The 24182-nt window shown below is 41.8% G+C and overlaps 1 protein-coding gene across 7 annotated transcripts in view; it reads right to left on the reverse strand.

Moving 5' to 3' along the window:
- mink1 (misshapen-like kinase 1) overlaps window positions 1-24182 on the reverse strand; it is a 102486-nt gene that overhangs the window by 33789 nt on the left and 44515 nt on the right. For 4 of the 7 annotated variants that reach the window (XM_034178626.1, XM_034178625.1, XM_034178627.1 and 1 more), the window contains exons 9-22: window positions 22399-22574; window positions 22174-22243; window positions 21846-22056; window positions 18781-18888; window positions 18218-18304; window positions 15466-15642; window positions 15200-15367; window positions 14611-14877; window positions 14171-14250; window positions 13949-14052; window positions 13741-13832; window positions 13394-13417; window positions 12785-12936; window positions 12553-12670 (exon numbers count right to left, since the gene is read on the reverse strand). In XM_034178626.1, coding sequence (XP_034034517.1) covers window positions 12553-12670; window positions 12785-12936; window positions 13394-13417; window positions 13741-13832; window positions 13949-14052; window positions 14171-14250; window positions 14611-14877; window positions 15200-15367; window positions 15466-15642; window positions 18218-18304; window positions 18781-18888; window positions 21846-22056; window positions 22174-22243; window positions 22399-22574 — 1834 coding nt within the window. The remainder of the gene's footprint in view (window positions 1-12552; window positions 12671-12784; window positions 12937-13393; window positions 13418-13740; window positions 13833-13948; window positions 14053-14170; window positions 14251-14610; window positions 14878-15199; window positions 15368-15465; window positions 15643-18217; window positions 18305-18780; window positions 18889-21845; window positions 22057-22173; window positions 22244-22398; window positions 22575-24182) is intronic. The other 3 variants (XM_034178628.1, XM_034178630.1, XM_034178629.1) reach the window with 3 other exon arrangements.

Below are 24182 nucleotides of genomic sequence, written 5' to 3' on the forward strand. Positions count from 1 at the left end.
CTGATGACCTCTGGGCGCGATCACTGGAAGCTCTGTGAAACCGTTTAGTTCTCGGGGGTCTGGCCGTAGGCTCACAAAAGGCAGGCTGCTGGGAGAGCTGGCCCTCAACTGCAAAAGCATGTGCAGCTCTGGGAGTCGGCGGAAGCCTGGATGTAGAGTGAAAAGCTGTAGCACGTCTGACTGGCTGAGGTCTGGAAGACCGGTGTAGGTCAACAAACTGTTGCCGAGATTTACTAGCCTCAACAGCACGCTCCAAAGTTTGCTGGGCCGCAGGTCCAAATACTTGGCCTGGAAGAACCGGCAGGGAACGGAGTGTGCCTCTGCAGGATTCAGACAGGGGGGACTGCGCAAGCCACACCTGACGTCTAGTGATGGTAAGGGTTGACATCAGTCTGCCAAGCTCTCTGGACATATAAGCAAAGGTTTGGAGTGAGGCATCACTAAGACTTTGCGTAGCATCATCAACCTCTGCCTCCCTCAAAGACTTTGAGAGGGCAAGGGCTAAATGGGACAGTGAGTTGCCTAGGCGACCAATGCGAGCAGCTATGTCATAGCTTTTGGTGAGGAGGTCATCAGTGACCCTACACTGAGGACGTGGGCAGCGGGCATCCGGCTGAGCAGCATCAGCTGGAGCCACAACCAGGTTCACAATAATGCTGTCAACGGCGGGCATACGGTTCAGACCATACTGCGCCGAATCACACATAGAGCTAAGGGCTCTGCAGTCCTGTGAAAGATGGGTCAATGATTTGGGGTCCGCCCAACATTGGTGGAGCTCCTGGATATATGGTTGAGAAACTGGAACGTTGAACTCAGGCTTCTGAGTGACTTTGAAAAAGGCACTTGAAACGGTGGTTTCCACAGGGGGATTGTTGACCCCAAGCCTGGATAAAGCCAACTGAACAGCTTGCTTGACAAAGGATAGTTCAGGTCCGGTTTGCGGCATGGACTCTGCCTCAGAGGTATGAGAGCCCACTAATGAATGGCTTGGAGAAAGACCCCTCTCATCCTCATCCTCCACACAGTTTATATCACTTGTCATGTACAAGGAATCAGTTGCAGCAATAGACACGACATCTTCCTCCTGCTGAGTAACTATATTGGTCTGATCAGCCTCATTAGGGACAACAGGAACTGTCACTGCATCCCCAGGCTGTAGATTCAGAAGCAAGGACTTAATCTGAGCAAACTCAGAAGTCAACGTTTCGACCTTTTCAGCCAAAGCATGGTCATGAGTAACCTTCTTAGCAGAAGGGGCTCCTGCATGTGGGCGTTTACGGCGCTTTAGTTCCTTCCTGGGGCTGGAGGCCAAAGTCGCACTAGATATTCCACTTTCCAATGCCGCAAGTCTAGCAGATCTCTCTGCCAGTGGCATGCTGGCACAATTAAGGCAGGCATCGCCAGTCGGGGCTTCCCTCAGGTGTCCGATGCCAAGACACGAGGGGCAAAACATATGTCCATCATCTGGGCTCAAGGGAGCCAAACAGGTACTACAGCCATGCAACAAAGGCCCTGTCAACATTGTGGACTGCGTGCAGATGGCTAACGGAAGCCCTGATGGTTACAAATGGAAAGACAAAGCTTGAATCACACGCAGTGTAAATAGTAACACGAGGCACGGAGCGCAAAGCACTCACAGCCGCAGACTCGACACGAGGCACGGAGCGCGAAGCACTCACAGCCGCAGACTCGACACGAGGCACGGAGCGCGAAGCACTCACAGCCGCAGACTCGACACGAGGCACGGAGCGCGAAGCACTCACAGCCGCAGACTCGACACGAGGCACGGAGCGCGAAGCACTCACAGCCGCAGACTCGACACGAGGCACGGAGCGCGAAGCACTCACAGCCGCAGACTTGGCACGAGGCACGGAGCGTGAAGCACTCACAACCACAGTAATAACACAATGCACACAGCCGAAAAACTCACAGCCCAAGTGCTAAGTCACTTAGAGCAACGACGACAACACTAGCTGTTAGTGGAGCTGTTAAACTTAGCAAATGGTGGCAGTGCAGACGAAGTACTTCAAGGAGTGGAAAACACTCACGGCAAGCCCAACGCAGTACACTATACTGGTTCTGATACACACACTACCACGTAGTTAACAGGGTTAGTGACACAACTAAACAAATAGCCAGCTTTCATCGAAACAACACAGCTAATGTGCACAGAGGAAAATACCCAGCAGGGCAGCGGCAAAGGCGCGCACCCGGCGTTTAGGAAGGTGTACTCACGACAGGCGCCAAAGAATACAAAAAATGTTGAAGCCGTGTCTCGCAGCCTCTGGAGGACGTGTGCAGTGCACGTAGCTCCAACCGAAGGTGGGTTGCGAGGCTACAAGCGAGAGCGGCAATCGCAGCTAAATGCGTTCTCAACCTCTAAGAATGCGAGGATGTAGAAAAGAAGCGAGCGCTGGGTGAGTCTGGTATATAAACACAACCAGTGACGTCACCCAGATCACATTCAATGGCGTGACTTTGTTGGTATATATTCTCGACCTCTGTGCTGCACACATGTAGTTATCCAGGTGCTAAAGCACCGCCCTCTGGCAGTCAGGAGGAATGAAATAGAACTAAAGTCATTTCAAATGGCAACTTTCTGGCTTTAAGAAACACTATAAAAAAAAAAAAATCAAGAAAAAAAATTGTGGCAGTCAGTAACGGTTACTTTTTTTAGACCAAGCAGCGGGAAAAAAATATGGACTCACTCAATTCTGAGGAATAAATTATGGAATCACCCTGTAAATTCAGGTTTCTTCCTGTTAAAAGGGAGTTTTTCCTTCCCACTGTAGCCAAGTGCTTGCTCACAGGGGGTCGTTTTGACCGTTGGGGTTTTACATAATTATTGTATGGCCTTGCCTTACAATATAAAGCGCCTTGGGGCAACTGTTTGTTGAGATTTGGCGCTATATAAAAAAAATTGATTGATTGATAGATAAATTTTAATCCCCAAAACTAACACCTGCATCAAATCAGATCTGCTCGTTAGTCTGCCTCTAAAAAGGAGTGATCACACCTTGGAGAGCTGTTACACCAAGTGGACTAACATGAATCATGGCTCCAACATGAGCGATGTCAACTGAAACAAAGGAGAGGATTATTAAACTCTTAAAAGAGGGTAAATCATCACGCAATGTTGCAAAAGATGTTGGTTGTTCACAGTCAGCTGTGTCTAAACTCTGGACCAAATACAAACAACATGGGAAGGTTGTTAAAGGCAAACATATTGGTAGACCAAGGAAGACATCAAAGCGTCAAGACAGAAAACTTAAAGCAATATGTCTCAAAAATTGAAAATGCACAACAAAACAAATGAGGAACGAATGGGAGGAAACTGGAGTCAACGTCTGTGACCGAACTGTAAGAAACCGCCTAAAGGAAATGGGATTTACATACAGAAAAGCTAAACGAAAGCCATCATTAACACCTAAACAGAAAAAAAACAAGGTTACAATGGGCTAAGGAAAAGCAATCGTGGACTGTGGATGACTGGATGAAAGTCATATTCAGTGATGAATCTCAAATCTGCATTGGGCAAGGTGATGATGCTGGAACTTTTGTTTGGTGCCATTCCAATGAGATTTATAAAGATGACTGCCTGAAGAGAACGTAAATTTCCACAGTCATTGATGATATGGGGATGCATGTCAGGTAAAGGCACTGGGGAGATGGCTGTCATTACATCATCAATAAATGCACAAGTTTACGTTGATATTTTGGACACTTTTCTTATCCCATCAATTGAAAGGATGTTTGGGGATGATGAAATCATTTTTCAAGATGATACTGCATCTTGCCATAGAGCAAAAACTGTGAAAACATTCCTTGCAAAAAGACACACAGGGTCAATGTCATGACCTGCAAATAGTCTGGATCTTAATCCAATTGAAAATCTTTGGTGGAAGTTGAAGAAAATGGTCCATGACAAGGCTCCAACCTGCAAAGCTGATCTGGCAACAGCAATCAGAGAAAGTTGGAGACAGATTGATGAAGAGTACTGTTTGTCACTCATTAAGTCCATGCCTCAGAGACTGCAAGCTGTTATAAAAGCCAGAGGTGGTGCAACAAAATACTAGTGATGTGTTGGAGCGTTCTTTTGTTTTTCATGATTCCATAATTTATTCCTCAGAATTGAGTGATTCCATATTTTTTTCCATATTCCATTATTTCAAGGGCTGAAGCAAAAATACTGCATTCGCCATTTAAGAATTATAGGCATTTTCCCCCATACACAGTCCCTCCCATTTTCAAAGCCCATATGTAATTGGGCAAACTAAATCTAAACACAAATCATCACTTTTATAGACAGTATTCGTCAGACAAGTCAGACGATGGATACATGAACATTTTTCAAATCAGTGAATATGGGTTGGACTTCATTTTCATCAGTTATGAAGGAATACAAATGGTATGGTACCGTATGGTAAATACAATGCATCTAGGAAGTATTCACAGTGCTTCACTTTTCCACATTTTGTTATGTTACAGCCTTATTCCAAAATTGAGTAAATTCATTTTCCCCCCTCAAAATTCTATACACAACACCCCGTAATGACAACATGAAAATGTGTATTTATTTTGTTGTTGTTGCTGCCCGTGGGGATCCACTGGCTCTAGATTGGGAAGTGTTTATGAAATAGTAAGCTGACATTTTTCAAGGGTGGTAATAAAGATTTTATAATGAGTTGGAATGGGGTGTGATACTAGAATGTTTTAGAACTGAATAGTTTTTTGAAGAACTCAACTATTTTCATTTCCTTTAGATAACATACTTTTTGTGTTAGTTTACTGTCTTAGTATTTAGAAACTGTTTAGGTTTTTGTTATCATGTACACACTACTATTATTATTACTACTAATAGTATCAGTATTATTTTTTATGTTTACTTCTATTTTGTCATAAGATTTTTAAATGGACCACAATGGAAACAAGAGCTTTCATTTTCTTGTGTCATTCATGTATTTTAACATATTTACAACTTCCATCCATCCATTTTCTTCCGCTTATCCTAGGTCCGGTCGCGGGGGGCAGCAGCTCAAGCAAAGCCGCCCAGACCTCCTGATCCACACACACCTCCACCAGCTCCTCCGTGGGAACCCCGAGGTGTTCCCAAGCCAGCTGAGAGACATAGTCCCTCCAGCGTGATCTGGGTCTTCCCCGGAGCCTCCTCCCGATGGGACGTGCCTAGAACACCTCTCCAGCGAGGCGTCCAGGGGCATCTGGAAAAGATGCCCGAGCCACTTCAGCTGGCTCCTTTCGATGTGGAGGAGCAGCGGCTCGACTCCGAGCTCCTCAAGAGTGACAGAGCTCCTCACCTTATTCCTAAGGGAGCACCCAACCACCCTGCGGAGGAAACTCATCTCAGCCGCTTGTACTCGCGATCTTGTTCTTTCGGTCATGAGCCAAATCTCATAACTATAGGTGAGGGTCGGAACGTAGATCGATTGGTAAATCGAGAGCTTTGCCCCCCTACTCAGCTCTCTCTTCACCACGACAGTCCGATACAGCGACCGCATCACTGCAGATCCTGCACCGATCCGCCTATCGATCTCACACTCCATCCATCCCTCACTCGTGAACAAGACCCCGAGATACTTAAACTCCTCCACCTGAGGCAAGGACACTCCACTGACCTGAAGAGGGCAAGGCACCTTTTTCCAGTCGAGAACCATGGCCTCGGATTTGGAGGTGCTGATCTTCATCCCTGACGCTTCACACTCGACTGCAAACCGCCCCAGTGCATGCTGAAGGTCCTGGTTTGACGAAGCCAACAGGACTACATCATCCGCAAACAGCAGAGATGAGATTCTGTGGTTCCCAAACCGGACCCCCTCTACACCCTGGCTGCACCTAGAAATTCTGTCCATAAAGGTAATGAACAGAACCAGTGACAAAGGGCAGCCCCCCTGGCGGAGGCCAATGTGCACTGGAAACAGGTTTGACTCACTACCGGCAATGCGAACCAAGCTCCTGCTGCGGTTGTACAGGGACCGGATAGCCCTTAGTAAAGGACCCTGGACCCTGTTCTCCCGGAGCACACCCCACAGGGTGCCTCGAGGGACACGGTCAAACGGCTTCTCCAGATCCACAAAGCACATGTGGACTGGTTGGGCGAACTCCCATGAACCCTCGAGCATCCGATGGAGGGTGTAGAGCTGGTCCAGTGTGCTGGTCCAGCTCTATTTATAACTTACTAAATAAAATCACGCACTCATGCTTTTTATATATAGATGGTTTACTGCCCCCTGCTGGATTGGCATGCGAGTCCAGAATGTAAATATCGTCTATTGTTCAGTGTTGTTAGCTAATACATGTAGCTTCTCTAAAAATAATACTATTATCAACATTCATTTTGGCGCCGTTCATCCTTGACCCAAAATACATCAGCATACCAAACAACAAAAGCTCTCCCATTTGTGCATGATCAAAATTGCACACACACACAAAGCTGTTTGTCTTTTCTGCATTCTGCTGTTAGCAGGTGCTTTTAATTTGACAAACAGATGGTGACAAAAGACATTAAAAGCATTACACATTTCACTCATGGTACCAACATAACACTTAAACTGGCTAAACCAACTGAACTACAAAAAACATAAATCAATAACACTAACACCGTTAAACTAACATGAACCACAACAACATTTAAAACCTCAAAACCCCAAACTCCCATGGTGCATTGCAGCACAATGCCCATTGTCTACCAGCTACCTAAAATTGCCAATTTCTCAAAAAGTATTTGTTTTATCAACTTTCCATTTTCCCTGACCCAAAATACATAAGCATACCAAACAAATAATGTCAGCTGTCCCCGGTTTCACCGTGATCGAAGCCATACACACGCACGCACACAGAGGCCACTTGGTGATTATAATATAGATGTTTTTACAACCGTAGACCTCAGCAGTTTTTTGAACAACTCAAACCTTTTATTTCCTTTTAATTATGTAATTTCTTAATGTTAATTTACTGTCTTAGTATTTAGAAACTGTTTAGGTTCTTGTTGTCATATATGGCTACGATGCTACGCACACTGTGGCTGATTTCCGGTCTGATATTTTCCCACATCAGACCGTTACCATGACAATTGGTCTGGATCGTGCATCACATTCCTTACAAACCAGAACACTAAAAACACGATTAGAAAAACCAAGTCAGACATGAACATATTACATAAATATCTAAGCAGTATCGGGGATTAGCTGGTCATTACCAGCTAATGACCGGACCAACAGGTCTGACTACAAGCCCAAAGCCGTCAGCAGCTTTCATATTTGAGCGGTATTTAAGTCTGTGTGTTTACACACACACACACACATATATATAGTAGTGTTCAGAATAATAGTAGTGCTATGTGACTAAAAAGATTAATCCAGGTTTTGAGTATATTTCTTATTGTTACATGGGAAACAATGTACCAGTAGATTCAGTAGATTCTCACAAATCCAACAAGACCAAGCATTCATGATATGCACACTCTTAAGGCTATGAAATTGGGCTATTAGTAAAAAAAAAAAAGTAGAAAAGGGGGTGTTCACAATAATAGTAGCATCTGCTGTTGACGCTACAAACTCAAAACTATTATGTTCAAACTGCTTTTTTAGCAATCCTGTGAATCACTAAACTAGTATTTAGTTTAGTGATTCACAGTTTTTCATGATTTCTTCAAATCTGCGAGGCATTAATTTTGTTGTTTTGGAACCAAGATTTTGCTCGTTTACTAGTGTGCTTGGGGTCATTGGCTTGTTGAAACACCCATTTCAAGGGCATGTCCTCTTCAGCATAAGGCAACATGACCTCTTCAAGTATTTTGACATATCCAAACTGATCCATGATACCTGGTATGCGATATATAGGCCCAACACCATAGTAGGAGAAACATGCCCATATCATGATGCTTGCACCACCATGCTTCACTGTCTGCACTGTGAACTGTGGCTTGAATTCAGAGTTTGGGGGTCGTTTCACAAACTGTCTGCGGCCCTTGGACCCAAAAAGAACAATTTTACTCTCATTAGTCCACAAAATATTCCTCCATTTCTCTTTAGGCCAGTTGATGTGTTCTTTGGCAAATTGTAACCTCTTCTGCACGTCTTTTATTTAACAGAGGGACTTTGCAGGGGATTCTTACAAATAAATTAGCTTCACACAGGCATCTTCTAACTGTCACAGCACTTACAGGTAACTCCAGACCGTCTTTGATCATCCTGGAGCTGATCAATGGGTGAGGCTTTTCCATTCTGGTTATTCTTCTATCCATTTTGATGGTTGTTTTCCATTTTCTTCCATGCGTCTGTTTTTTTTTGTCCATTTTAAAGCATTGGAGATCATAGTAGATAAATAGCCTATACTTTTTTGCACCTGCGTATACGTTTTCCCCTCTCCAATCAACTTTTTAATCAAACTATGCTGTTCTTCTGAACAATGTCTTGAACGTCCCATTTTCCTCAGGCTTTCAAAGAGAAAAGCATGTTCAACAGGTGCTGGCTTTATCCTTAAATAGGGGACACCTGATTCACACCTGTTTGTTCCACAAAATTGACGAACTCACTGACTGAATGCCACACTATTATTGTGAACACCCCTTTTCTACATTTTTTTTTTTTTTACTAATAGCCCAATTTCATAGCCTTAAGAGTGTGAATATCATGAATGCTTGGTCTTGTTGGATTTGTGAGAATCTATTGAATCTACTGGTACCTTGTTTCCATGTAACAATAAGAAATATACTCAAAACCTGGATTAATCTTTTTAGTCACATAGCACTACTATTATTCTGAACACTACTGTACAGCCATATAATGAATTATTAACCTCGCTTGCTCAGTTAATAATCCTTTATTTAGGGGAGGTGATAGTCTAGTGGTTAAGCGTTGGGCTCGAGACCAGAGGATCCTCAGTTGAAATCCCAGCCTAACTGGAAAATCACTAAGGGCCATCGGGCAAGGTCCTTAATACTCCAGTTGCTCCCAGTGTGTAGTGAGTACAATGTATGGCAGCACCCTCACATTGGGGTGAATGTGAGACAGTGTGTAAAGCGCTTTGAGCGTCTGATGCAGATGGAAAAGTGTTATATAAATGCAGTCCATTTACCATTTATTATTATTACTATCAGTATTATTATTTTATGTTTATTTCTATTTTGTCATTTGACATTTTAAATAGACCACAATGGAAATAAGTGTTTTCACTTTCTTGTGTCATCCATGTATTTTCTAACATATTTACAATTATATTATGTACTTACATTGAACTTACATAAATAAAATCACACACTCAGGCTTTTAATATCTAGATTATTCAGGCTTTTAATATCTAGATTATTTATTACCCCCTGCTGGATTGGCATGCAAGTCTAGAATGTAAATACCAGTGTTCATTGCTCAGTGTTGTTAGCTAATATGTGTACCTTCTCTAAAAATATTAGTCCTATCAGTTTAGCCACCATTCATCCTTGATCCAAAATACAAACCAAACAGCAAATGTCAGCTCTCACCAGTTTGTGTGTGATTAAAATTGCATGCACACACAGCTGTTTGTCTTTTCTGCATTCTGCTGTACACAGGTGCTTTTAATTTGACAATCACAGACAGTGACAGAAGACATTAAAAGCATTATACATTTCACTCATGGTGCCAACATGACACTTAAGTCACTCATGGTAACAGCAACATAACACTTAACTGACTAAACCAATTGAACTACAAAAACACAATAAATCAATAACACTAACAACACTGTTAAACGAGTGTGAACTACAATAACATAGATAAACTAAGAACTTATATGTACATAAGTACTGACACCCTTTGCTCAATACTTTATTGATGCACCTTTGGCAGCAATTACACTCTCAAATCTTCTTGAATATGATGCCACAAGGTTAGTGCACCTATCTTTGGGCAGTTTTGCCCATTCCTCTTTGCAGCACTTCTCAAGCTCCATCAGTTTGGATGGGGAACGTCAGTGCACAGCCATTTTCAGATCTCTACAGAAGTGTTCAGTCGTTTTCAGGTCTGGGCTCTGGCTGGGCCATTCAAGGTCACTCACCGAGTTGTCTTTTGGCAAACTCCAGGTGGACTGCCTTATGCCTTCTACTAACAAGTGGCTTCCTTACTGTCACTCTACAATACAGGCTTGACTGGTGGTTTGCTGCAGAGATGGTTGTCATTCTGGAAGGTTCCTCTCTCTCCACAGACGAATGCTGGAGCTCTGACAGAGTGATCATTGGGTTCTTGGTCACCTCTCTGACTTAGACCCTTTTCCCCCATCACTGAGTTTAGACAGGTGGCCAGCTATAGGAAGAGTCCTGGTGGATCCAAACGTCTTCTATTTACAGATGATGGAGGCCACTGTGCTCATTGGGACCTACAAAGAATCAAATGTTTCTCTACCCTTCCGCAGATTTGCGCCCTCGAGACAATCCTGTCTCAGAGGTCTACAGTCAATTCCTTTGACTTCATGCTTGGTTTGTGCTCTGACATGCACTGTTAACTGTGGGACCTTTTATGTAGACAGGCGTGTGTCTTTCCAAACCATGTCCAATCAACTGAATTTACCGCAGGTGGACTCCAATTAAGATGTGGAAACATCTCAAGAGTGATCTTTGCAAACAGGATGCACCTGAGCTCAATTTTGAGCTTCATTGCAAAGGCTGTGAATACTTATATACACATGATTCCTTAGTTTTGTTTTTTTGGTTGTTTTTTTTAAATAAATTTGCAAAAATCTCAGAAAAAATAGTCATTATGAAGTATTGTGTGCAGAAATTTGAGGGGAAAAATTAATTTCATCTATTTTGGAATAAGGCTGTAACAAAGTGTGGAAAAAGTGCAGTGCTGTGAACACTTTCTGGAAGCCCTGTATGGCTTGAGTATACAGTTCTCAAAACCTGAGTGAATGTGTAAGGAGGACACTAGTGACGGATGCCACCAAGACACATGTAACAACTCTGAAGGAATTACGGTACATGGCTGAGAGTAGAAAACTGCATCATGTATCTTTTGCCTGTTGCAGCATTAGTTATACAGCTTCATGGTGGAGTAAAACAGAGAGGAATTTTCTGAAAAAGATGAAAAATTTCAGCTACAGTTTCCCAGTGGCATGGGAGACCCAAGCAAAGATTTTATCCATTTTCTTGTATGACAATCATTCTCTGTGCCACTCCATAATGGAGCTGTGTAACTGGTGACAACAGACAAACGTTGCACTCAGTACAGTCTCTCCAATCACAGCCACAGAACCCTACAGCTATTAGAGCTCTCATGGGTGTCCTCCCCCATGACTCTTCTGGTTTGACATTTAGTGTGGGAGAACTGTCTTCTCGACACAGATTTACCAGAGGAGTACCATCCTGTTGTTACTGCTAGGTGCAAAATTTAGATCCGCCATTAAGAAATACAACTGCCTATGAAAGTGATGACTGACTGAATATTCAAATGGGGCCTACATTTCTGCCAGCCAAAATTTTATGTCCATTTTTCATTTTTAGGAAACATTTTTTGTTGTTGTTCAATACATTTAAGATATTATTGAATATTATGAATATAAAAAAACTGGTTCACATGCATTTATTTCTAAACATATTTTAAATTCTTTATTTAAAATTCAGGATGCCAACAACTCTGAGGGGGACTGCAACAGATTCCATTTTCTAATATTTGTTCTGTCTATTGTCAGCAAAAGTCATTACTGAAAGCTGAATGGCTTACATCTGTATACACACACACACACACACACACACACACAAAAAAGAATTTCCAAACTACAATATTACATAATCAACTAAACATTCAATAACTATTAAGTCTTCCAAAAACCACAAGAACAAAAAAGGGGGTGGGATGTAGGAATCTCTGTCTCTCTCACACACCCACCCACACACCATTTTCGACTGTATTTGAAGATTAGCTTTCTGAGCTAATACCCCTGTCACACCTTGACAATTTAGCCAGTGTATCCACACCGTATTAAAAATGCTGGCGTACGTCTAATATGTTATGGGTAAGTTTAGTGTAAATTAAGAGCACGTTGAAGCACACTGTTATACGCTGTAATATACCGAACACCTCGAGAAAGGATACCATCCTACATAACACACTGAAATACAGACTTCATTGGCGGAGCAAATGTTAATTTGCACAATACCAATACTGTGCAAATTTCCTCCCTCCCCATAACCTAAATACTTCACCACTAACCTCTTTTTCGCATTTCTACATTTCTGCCACATTATAAATACCCTGTAAACCAATCTGTAATTATCATATTGTCAGTATAGATGGCACATCAAATAAGAGGCACACAGTGACTATATACCAGAATATCAGGACTTTACAGGTTTTTGTCAGGGTCTGGCAGCACTAAACTGGCTACAATAGGTTTTAGGCAGTTTTTGGCAGCATCCTGTTGAAAACAGATTTTAGGTCTAAAACCCAACCTTGGGCCACAGTAACCTTATGTGGCCACTTCAAAATATTGTTTGCATGTTTTGAATCATCCCCCTTCAAGTTCCAAATAAAGTTAAGTTTCATTATGAATGACATGACTCACCCTCTGCACCAGCATGGTCTGATCCCCATATCCTCCAGCCTGCTCTCCCTCCCCCACTTCTCCCTCATCTTCATGAACCACCATGGTGTTAACTGAATCAGTGTCTGCATCTCTGTGACTGAAACAAGAAAAGAAGCAAGGTCAAGGAGGTACAAAACAGAATAATTTGAAGTTCATGGAAAGAGCGAAAAAAAAAAAAAAAAAAAAAAACTTTAAGCTTTCCGAGAATTACCAATCTGTGGGGCTTTCTTCTTCCTCTGCTCCTTCACCAGTCTCACTTTCCTCACTACTCTCGCTGCTTTCTGAAGAGGAGGAATAATCATTGGCCTTGACTGGAGGCCTCGGCTGCTCCTCAGCACGTTCCTTAGCAAACAGGCCGTGGTCCTGGATATACACAGGGCCAAAAATAAGCCTTACTTTCAAATACATTTAGTGAAACTTTTTAAAATTAAATATCACACAAATAAAAATGTAAGGGGCATATTTACAAAAGACCAGCATGATGAGCTCAGACACTTATTTTCTGACATTTCAGCCCAACATGTACAGTTAAGAGCCTACAGCTAGGTTTTTGTAATATGACTGGGATGCATGGTGACAAGGCATGTACTGATTGTGGGTTACATGCTGTGGGGAAGACATTTCAATGAGAGTAATGTGCCTAAATAGTAACAGAAAAACTGCACAAAAATAAAGAAGAAATGGAGAATCATTTCCCTCACACAAACTTTCACGATCGGTGATAAGAGTGCATTGCATGCATGATCACAAACAGCAAAGGCAACCCAACCAAACAGCGAACATGAAACACTACACATCACATGAAAACAGCAATACTAACCTCTCCTATGGCCCTCTTGTAACTCTGTGTATGTGTTTAAAGTCAGACAGAAATTTGAGAAAATTCAGAGGTGAGGGGAAAGTGCACATACGATGAATATGTGGAGGGCAAAAAAATTACACAGAAAAGTGTATGTAAAGAGAAAATCCTGTTAACTGTACTCTATGTGCCAATTCACAGTGCATCTGCAAATGTATCAGAGACAGCATTATTTAGAACTTTTTACTGTATTGTTGCACAGTGGGCAGCAGCATATGTTGCAGATACCAAAGTTAACATTTGCTTTATTTGTCTTACCAGGCTACTGTCAGTACTCAATTTAATATCTGATTACAACAGGCACTTACAGCTGGGCGTCCAGGCCGTGAAGAGGTGCGAGACTCCCCTGGCTTGTGACGGCTGTCATGGGAGAGAACTGGTGAATCCATTTTGGAAGAACCTGAAAATAATTTAGTAAATAAATACATTTATGAGTGCAGTCATATTTTCAAATCAGCTTGACTCAAAAAGCAGACTTCTATAAAAAAAAAAGCAGTGAATATAACTGGGACTCACTGAGGATGCGGTGCCTCTCTAAAGAGCCAGTCTGAGGCAGGTTGGACACAACGCTCATACTGTCTCCTCTCTCCCAACGATCATTGCGGCTGAGATCTGGGTTACTGCAATTGTTGAGAATGTGTATGAATTTAAAATTTTTAGTCAAATATATCACAACTCAATGGGCTTTAATGGTGGGTGGGCGGGGGGAGTGGAGATTTGGTTTGGTTGCTTGAGTACCTAGCTCTTACTGGATGTCTTATACCAGAGGTCAAGTTGGTGTTGAGAGCTGTAGCAATAGATGCTGTTCTCTGAGGAATCTGAGGACACAAAACCACCATACATTTAGTGCTGAAAGGAAACATTTTATTTGTTGTCAAACCTCATCACACCATTACAACTGACATCATCATCATCCTACAGACTATCATGTAGTCAGAATATTATCACCACCACATGTAGCTGTACTGACTGTGGCTACACAAGCCTTTGTTGGCCATGAAGTGAGGTAAAGTGAGCTCACACTGCTTAAAAAAAATTGAACAAATAAAAAAAGTTAGTTGCAGATTACAAAGGACAAGCATTTTTCCTGCAAAAAGGAATGAAAATTATTTATAAGCATAAGACACAAAACAAATAATTAATAAATACAATAAAATAAATAGTTGGCTGCATCCTACCTTGGGTGGCAGCTCTACGTCTGGCAGGCGAATCCAGGGGCCACGATCCTCTCTGATTTGGTGTGCCTGTGGTGCAGGCGTTTCAGAGGTGGGGTCTGAATTTTGACGGACCAGCTCTCTGGAGTGGATAGGGCGGGGTGCAGGGGTAAGGGAGGGATCCTGGGTGGGGAAGGCGGACATCGTCTTAGTCGGCTGGTCGCAAAGGGACTGGGAGCGAGGGACAGGGGCAGCATAAGGCTTCAGAGGAACCAAGTGTGCCATCTGAAACTGCAGAGGGCAAGAGCAGCAGAATACCAAGAAGATTGAGCAGCCCAGGAGCAGCACAAGAAGCAGGCCCAAGTGGAAAAAAAATGCAAGATTGTGTTTGTATTACAGGAGGTCATTATGTAGGAAAAAAGTAATTATTAAATGGTGGCGAGGGAAAGGAGGAAAAAGCAGAAAAACAGGCATAAGTGGCATAGATGAATTCAGATAAAGCAGGTAAATAAAGAAAGAAAGGCATAGGCAGGACTAACTTGCATTTTTGGAAAACACTCCATATATTTCAATATTGCAATCACGTGAATTATTCACAATTGTAAAATCCCACCTTGCCCTGCCCTCCTTGAGGTTCCACAGGCCTCTGCATTGGGGGAGTTTGAGCAGATTGGACTCCTGACTGGCTGATTGAGTCTGAGCGTGACTGGATGGCAGTATCAGAGACAGTGGTGCAGATTTTCGGTGAGCCTTGTCTATTGAGCTTACTGCGCTCCTCCACCTAAAATCATAACCAAAAAAAAAAAAAAATCAGCAAGGCATTCGTGCCAGCCAATGTGCAACTTTGTTTTGTGCTTTGAACATGGGTGACACTGCTACCTCACGGGCCCAGGCAGGCTTGTTGTTAGCCTCCAGGTTTTTGTTATAGTGGTAGAGCTGAGGCTTCTTTTCTTGCTGCTGCTGTTGCAGAGACACCAGGTAGGCATGCTCCTGCTGCAGCTGTCTCTGCAGCCGCTCTGACTGACGCTGCTCCTCAAGTTGCTTACGTTTATACTCCTGAGCAAAGAAACACACTGCAGTTAAGAAGCTGCGTGCTTAGATTTGATCCACCAAACCTTCAATATTTTCTTACTGGCCATACCTAAATCAATACACTAGCAAATGAGGCAGCATTCTCAGAGTGCGTGGAGCAATCCTCAAAGGTTGCAATGGTAATGATATTAGTGTAATGGGATGTGTCTTAAGTATTAAAGGAATTAGATTGAAAGATGAAAAATGAAGTGATCTAGACTCCACATTCATATCTTCATCAACACAAACATTCAATGTTTGCTTCCTATTGATTAGATTGTTCATTTCAGTGTTTGTAGAAGTTGACTGAAAATGTTTTCAGCAAGTCTATAAAAAAATAAATAAATAAATCAAACCTCAAAACTATTAAAAAAAGTGTTGACAAAAACCCCACAGGCAGAGCTTTTCTCATTTAGGTCGACATTACTGATGCCATTTCCACTGTGAAAATAAGTTATGGGGACTTTAAGATCTGTTAGTGTGCTTCTATTTTTAGTGCAATCGATTGCTAGCCAACATCAAAAGAATATTGATCATGTCTGCAGGCCAACATTTTTGTTCCATACATAAATACTTTAAAAGGCAGTTTATAGGTTTTTAATTTTAAACTTTGGCCACGTGGGCCTCCCAGCTTTTTGAAGGGCATTGCATTCATAAACTGCAAGATAGAGATTATGAGTTCACATGACTCATATGCATTTTTTTTTTCTTGCCTTACAAAAGCAGAGAAATGTTATTCGCCGGCAATGAATAGTCTGCCTGTATTAAAAGACAGATTAAAAGTTCATAGAATAGCAATCAATTTTATCATGAAGATGAAAACGTTAATCCTTCTTAATTTATTTTTCTCAATTGCTTTAACCTCAACTCCAAACTCACTGATTGACTAGAGCAAAGAACTGTTCACTAGTCACCCTTCCGATTTTCACATGTGGTCACAAACTCTGGGTTTCAGAGGAAAACAAAACTGTGGGCACAGCCATTCAAGAGCGGGTGTCTGCACAGAAAGCTGACCCCTGTATGTATGACAAGGTGAGGTACACAGTAATCTACGAGGAATATCCTTTCAGTACACAGTGACAAAAACAGGCACCTGGAAAGGATGACTAAATCTATGCCAGCTGTTTTGTAGAAGAACATTTGGTTAAAACCAAGACAACCAACACAGTGGGCGGGTCCTTAGAGGGTTTTAGTGCTCAAATTAGAACTCAGCCAAGATATACTGATTTGGGGTGTCCACTTCATATTTGTTAAGATGTACAGTAAAACTAAAAAAAAACCAAAATCGTATAGACCGGATATTTGCACTCATCGGACAAAAGTAAAAGTCCCAATGCTTTTGTATGTAATAAACACCATATATACCGGATTTTGTATAATGGATTTTTGCTTACATTGGACAAAACGTCCTGCTCTATTGTAATGTATTTCCATTAAAAACCCCTCACATGTACCGGACAGAGCAGTCTGGATGTGACCAGTATCAAAGGTACAAAATGAAGTTCAGCAGTATCGTATTTCCCTGATTAAAAGACCAGCCGTTTATTTTTTTCAAACCGTGCTCACACAGGACCTAAACGAGGCAAGGCTGGTAATTATTAACAAAACGCTGCTTACTGCCTGCACTGTAACATGGTGTTACATATCACACATATCTCTGGGTGTGACAATCCAAACTACTTTAGATCACAGCCCTCTGCTTGGCTGCGAACCCTCCCAGCACCTCCTAAATGATGCAGACTGCAAAAGGCTGTGATTTGTCACGTTACGTTTTCAATCCTTCTTCACCAGTCATATTTTAATTTGCAGTGCGCACACCAACTACATTTTTATCATGGATCAAATACGTTTGGCAGGAAAGTCCGCAAATATGACCAACTTTACATCAAGGGTTCGGAAATGTCATTGCATGGCCACGGAGTTACGGAGCTGGAGAAGCGTAAATCAGGCTTTAGGATTTTAAGGTACCAATCCGCAGCTGACTTAGTAAGAAAGTGTGACTCAACCAAATGTAATCCTTTTTAATGCACATAATGCCCGACGCTTATTTAAGGCAGTCGATTATTTTTTTTAGACGAAGTTCTGACCCGGTCATTAAATGAGGCAGGTTCTGATTGAAAAGTCAAGCTTTAATCAATGAAATACGTATGCCTAACTGGTGCTGGGGACTCCCTCTAGATCATTCGGTGCCTCCTGACCAACTAATCCACTATATACATACATATAGCAGGTTTTGTTCATTTTATACATATAATGGATTTTGTCTGTTTTATACATATCATGGATTTTGATAACGGACAAAATTCGCTGGTCCACCTGAATCCATTATATGCGAGTTTTACTGCATTAACATACTGTGGGGCTGAAACACAAGCGCTCTCTTCTGCAACAAGTGTTCTCTATATCATGACATATCTAACACAAAAGTGCTTCTTTTTGCAAAACAAAGAAAAATCTCAGTGCTGATCAATCGATTAATTTTATTGATGACTTGTATAAGAAAAATGGACAGGGATCATTCTACAAACAACAACAATCATAAGTATTGAAGAAGAGTTACCATAAGCAGAGCCTGCTCCTGAAGCAACTGCTGCTGAAGGATTTCTAACTGCCGCTGCTCTTCCTCGAGCTTATGTCTGATAAACTCCTGAGGAAACATCATGGAGGCAGGAATGAAAGATGGGACAGAAATAAAATGGGAGAAAAATCAAATAATCTCAAGAAGGGACAGAATAGATGCTGATAAGTAATGCAATGACATTCTAGTATCCATATACACACAAAATCTACTTGAGACATAATAAATGACAAGGTAGTATACAAGCAGGGCACATGTTAAAACTATAATACCAATAAGCTTTGTTCTGATTTCTGTACTACTAGGTGATACCTCGGTCTTATGATATCAAGAGTAAACTGAAAATGCAGCATATGAGAGCGCAGAGTGCTCACCCACAGAAAAAGCCATCTCTGAATAAATACACTAAATTAGACCCTTGCTGCTATGGCAACCTACTCATGGAATTTCACCACCAGAGCAACTTACTCAGGAATTCAGTTGGACACACCCACACCTCACACTGATTGGCTGATTGCAGCCCCACATGTCCTGTGGTTGGTTACCTGCTCTCTCTCAGCCAACCTTCTATCTTCCTCTCGTCTCATATTGTCAAGTCTTCGATGGGGACCTTTTTCCTGCTGCCTCACCATCTCTCGCTCTTTTCTCTGTTGCTGGGTGAGAAGGGTGACAGGAAAAACAGGAATGAGCACAGAGGCCATGTTTGCACAAGTGAATTTATATGAATAGACGTAAACACATTCTTTTTTACAGAGCTGAAAAACTAAAGGGATCTGGAGTATAGGGCAAAAATACACACTTCTACAGCCTAATCATCTTCTGAGGTTGCACCTTTGATTTATAGTCTGAATACAGTTAATGACTTTTGATAGATGACAGTCAGAATTCTTCTTTTAATGAAAGTCAAGTAATACATTACGAAAGCTTGTTATTTATGGTGCAAAAAAATTAAATAAAATAAAAAAAACCTCCCTCCGATAGCACCATACAACATTGAGCTCTTATACACACATTTGTTGTAGCCACTTTATTGTCAGTGTTCCAGATAAAGAGGCAGGTTAGCGGGACTACAGCCTCACTGCAGCAAAATAATAAAAGGATAAGCTGATTAAACTACCAGCAGTATCAGTGAAATTCTGTATGCCTCCTACAAATCCCCCATAATTCAACATTTACAAAGCGGTTGCCACGTTGTCAGCACACCACCAGTATAATTTCATGCACATTTTTAAATTTTACAACAATACACAATCTCTAGAACTGGTTAGGCTGAATGAACTGAACTGGTTGAATTAAGCAGTGGTGAAAAAAAATGTAAAAAAAACAAAACAAAAGAAAAACAAAAAGAAACTGTCAAGAAAGGCTTTAGAAAAATGATCTCCACCCATTGCGAAATTAACTGGTGTCACTTGTGATGAGAACACAAAGCTGACCAACTATTATTAAACAAGTGTGATCGACTGCTATTTGTGGCAATAATATATTCAATAACATTGATAAATGATACGTTTTTGCTTCAATGTTTGATACGAGAAATATGGTAAATATGCCAAAACTAACATCAGATTTGGATTCAGCACCACCAAATTACAAAAAATATGTTGAAAAACTCCATGCAAGAAAAACTGTTTTGACCAGTGTAATCCTTGCCCATTTGTATGTATTTTTAATTCATTTATGATTCTTCTGCAAGAATCCATTATTTTTTCCATGCAGTAGCTGACTTTTCATGGTACCAGAATGCGATGATCACAATTCACGATGCATCATTACACCCCTACTGAAGACTATTTAATGCTAGAGAAAATAAAAGCATGAAAAACAGCAAAGCGCAACAGAACATTCATTTGTCTGCAATGCTGTTCAAATCTCAATTTTCATCTCTTATACAAACTTATATAAAAGCCAAAAAAGATTTATACATTTTATGAGCATTGTAGCCTAAAATCTTCAATGAATTCTGTGGGCCCTTCTTCACTTCAAAGGAAATGTGCTCCAAATTAGCCTTCCAATATATTTGGTTTCAAGGTTGATACTAAATTATCCTGACAAGGCATTTAAAACAGTTGCAATTAAGACAAAAGTTTGTATATACAGAGGACAGCTCAATCATATTTCAAAAGGTGGCTCATCTACAAATTTCTTACATTTAATCATGATAATACATAGCCTGACAAAGTACTTAATCAGCCAATTTTCCATGTCTTGAGGGGCCTCCATTTATTTTTGGCTTGAGGTTAATAACTGCTATAGCATTTGTGAAGCCTGGCTTCTCTGCAGCTAGATGGATCATTTAATTGTATGATACCAACTTATCTGTGTGCTTCTGAAAATTTCGAATTAACTTACGATGAATCACTGTTAAAATGTCAAGACGTTTGTATTCAGCACATGCATGTCATTTAGACACAAACGTGTTAGAGTTTAAAGAATAGTTAACATAGATGGATAAAGTCTGCTGTTGAGTTCAATATATAGAACTTTTCTCAATCCCCCCCAAATCCCACAAATTCTAAAAATAAATTTCTCCAACACCAAGTTCATGCAGAATTATTTTGCAGGTACAACTCTTATGCTGCGTTCACACCGGGCGCGATCAGACGCTACAAATTTGCGTGGGTCGCCAGGCAACGGACACGCCTCCGGTGTGTCGCTCTGCTTGAGTGGACTTTCGCTGCGAAAATTCGCCCCGGTGCGTCATCAAATAGGAGGAGCTTCCATTCCGCTTGCTGGCTCCGGTTGTCAGTCAAGTTAACATGATGGACCTTGATCACATGGAGCGAGAAGCTGTGGAAAGCTCCCAATACAGAGAGTGCTGCAGCCAGCTGCTGCAGCTGGCTCTTCCCCCAAAAAACTCTGTCATAATTGTGTTTAGAAACCAGTCACCATTTGCTTTATTATACAGCTGTGTAGTTAATAAGTAAAATAACCTCCAGGATGATTCGCGCGCAAGCAAAAAAAAAAGGAAAAACTGTCATAATTGTGTTTAGGAACCAGTCACCATTTGCTTTATACAGGTGTGTAGTTAATAAGTAAAATAATCTCCAGGACGATTCGCGCGCGCACGGAAAATAAAAATAAAAAGAAACTCCGCTCCCCGCTGCTGTGGTGCTGCTGTTCCCTCCAAAAACTGTCATGATTGTGAAATAAAGGACAAAAGAGACATAAGTCCTGCTCACAGGCTGCTACCAGATACAGGACATGTTCACATCTTCAGTCAAACTCCAGACATCTCCACGTCACTACATATTCAGTCCCTGATTGGTCATCGCGGCGCGACGAGACGAAAAAGTTCAGATTTTTGAACTTGGGGAGGAGGGCAACGCGATGCAATATCGCGCCACAAACGCGCAAAATCGCTTCACTCGCATCGCTTCACTCACGTCCATCGCGTCGCGCTGCGCGGTTTGGCGCCAAAATGCGTCCTTACGTAGGGATTACATGGCAAACTGTGGCTGCAGTCGCTCACGTCGCGCCCGGTGTGAACGCGACATCAGATGCAAAACAGCAATTCATTAGTGTCAGAACGCAGCTGTAACGTTGACAGATGCAACACAGGAAAAATACCTTCTGAGGGCACCCTAAAAAAAACTCGCCGGATGAGTATTACCTCTTCAAGTAGGCGGCGCTGTTCCTTTTGTTCTTCAATGCGTTTCTGTCGGTCATGCAGCAGTTGCCTCTTGTGCTCTTCGGGGTCTCTGCGTTGAGCAGCTAGTTGGGCTTGCTGCCTCTTGTGAGCCTCCGAGCGCTCCTTATTCTCCTGCTGCAGACGCTGGAAGTCTCGTCTTAGTGTGGACTCACCAGGCACGTTAAGGATAGAGCTTTAGTTCAAGATTGATAGTATGAGAGAGAGTGGATTTTAGAAAGTGTTAATACTGGTTAAGTACACAGACATGGGAATAATGGCATGGCAAATAGAAATGGTAACTTGCAAATACCTTGATTCCCGGTCATCTCCACGATTTTCATCCTCCTCATCACTGCCACTGTACTCATACTCTGTCTCTTCTTCAGGAAAGTTAGAAGAAGGAGAGGGTAAAACATCAGAAGACAACATTAGCATACTGAAAAGACACCTTAGCTCTTCAAAGTCGACAATGAAACAATGTAGCGCACGCGTTTCATCTGCTTGCAATGTTGCTCTTCACACCTCATTAATTTACCTTTCTCTCCCCTTTTCTTGCGTGTACGGTCAATGTGGTCTTTCAGTTGAATTCGGACCTGGCGCTCGGTAGGCTGGTCTCTGATGAAGGAGTGCTTGAGTAGCTGCTCTGTGGATGGTCGGCTTGGATACGTCTTTACAAGACAACCCTCTATAAAATCAATGAATTTCTTGGACCTGGGGGGGAGTGGGAACAGCGGACGACACAACACTTGAGTGTGAAGGGAAAGGAGGAAGGGTTGACAGTTGAGCTGTTCATGCCCAGAATGTTGACCCCCATCCAGAATGTTGACCCCCATACTCAGTGTGCAGCCAAGTGGGACAGGATCTGTCCACAGACCCTCCCTCACACATGGCATTTTTCAAGCAGTATTATGTGTCACTGCTCCAGTGAAAAGACATTCTTCTATGTCCGTCTTTAGCTGCACATAATCCAGTTCATTCACACAGTCTTGAATGACAGTACTGTGAACCAAATATAAGACTGTGCACTGGTACTCTGTAATCCGAATGACTTTTGTGCATTTGTACTGTTGATGCTACCTTCTGCCCTCCATTTATGGGGTGTGTTTCCCTTCCATCGCTTAAAACTTAGTCATTCTGAACAACACGTACTGCATAACAGCTTCTTTACAGTAAGAATGATCTGGACTAAACACCATATTCTGAATGCAGTGCTGCTAGAAACACTGTTGAGAGGGTCTAGTGATTAACAGTGGAAGGTAATGGGAGGGAAGGAAAAATAAAACAGGAGAAAAAGGGGGAATATAACAAAATAAAGTTATTTCTTATGCTGGCTATAAATAATATTTCCCCTCAGGACTGAGACAAAAACATATACCCATTCATAAAATCAGAGTGAAGTACTGTTACTGTACTTGACTGTCTGCAGTCTCAGAGTCAGTGCAACAAAGATAAAGCACAATATCACTATATCTGAGGAAATCAGAATTTCATTTGTCATTTTGTACTATTTCTTATATATCAGAGGTCTCAAACTGATTCCAGAAAGGGACAAGAGGGTGCAGGTTTTCTGTGCAACCACCCACTCCATCAGGCAATTTCACTCATTAACAACAATTTGACTAGATGGAATCTGTTAATCAGTGAAATCACCTGAAATCACCATCAGTGAAACCTGCACCCTCTTGTCCCTTTCTGGAATCAGTTTGAGACCTCTGCTGTACATTCATCATAGTGTATAAATTATTCTCTAGTTTCTAAGAAGGTCCCTTCGGCTGCTCCCTTGTTTTCACTCGGGGTCACCACAGCAGATCCAAGGTGGACCTGCATGTTGATTTGGCACAAGTTTTATGCCAGATGTCCTTCCTGGCACAACTCCACATGGAGAAATGTGGCGGGGTGGGGTTTGAATCCAGAACCTTCCGTACTGAAACCAAGTGCACTAACCATGCAAATACAGTGCATCAAGGTCATCGCACTCAACCCAAGGCCCTTTGTTACATCATCTCCTGTAACTGCTACCAAATGAAGGCAAAACTGCCAAAAATGCACTTAAACATTAACTTATCACCATATAGCGACCACATTAGTACAGCGAACATAAATATCCTGAGAATTTTTTTCCACCTTGGTCACATTATTTCATGAATTTAGCCAGTTCAATATTCCAGTAACAATATTTTGAGGAGACAGGAGAACATTTTTAACTGGCACAAACTATTAAACTATTCCTGAGTACTAGACATTAATCAAGATTGACCTCATGTATAATTTATTCTTGGATGACAAATATCCACAGGAAAAAAAAAATGTAACAAAAGA

This window comes from Thalassophryne amazonica, chromosome 9, assembly GCF_902500255.1.
Source record: "Thalassophryne amazonica chromosome 9, fThaAma1.1, whole genome shotgun sequence".
Classification (NCBI taxonomy): Eukaryota; Metazoa; Chordata; class Actinopteri; order Batrachoidiformes; family Batrachoididae; genus Thalassophryne; species Thalassophryne amazonica.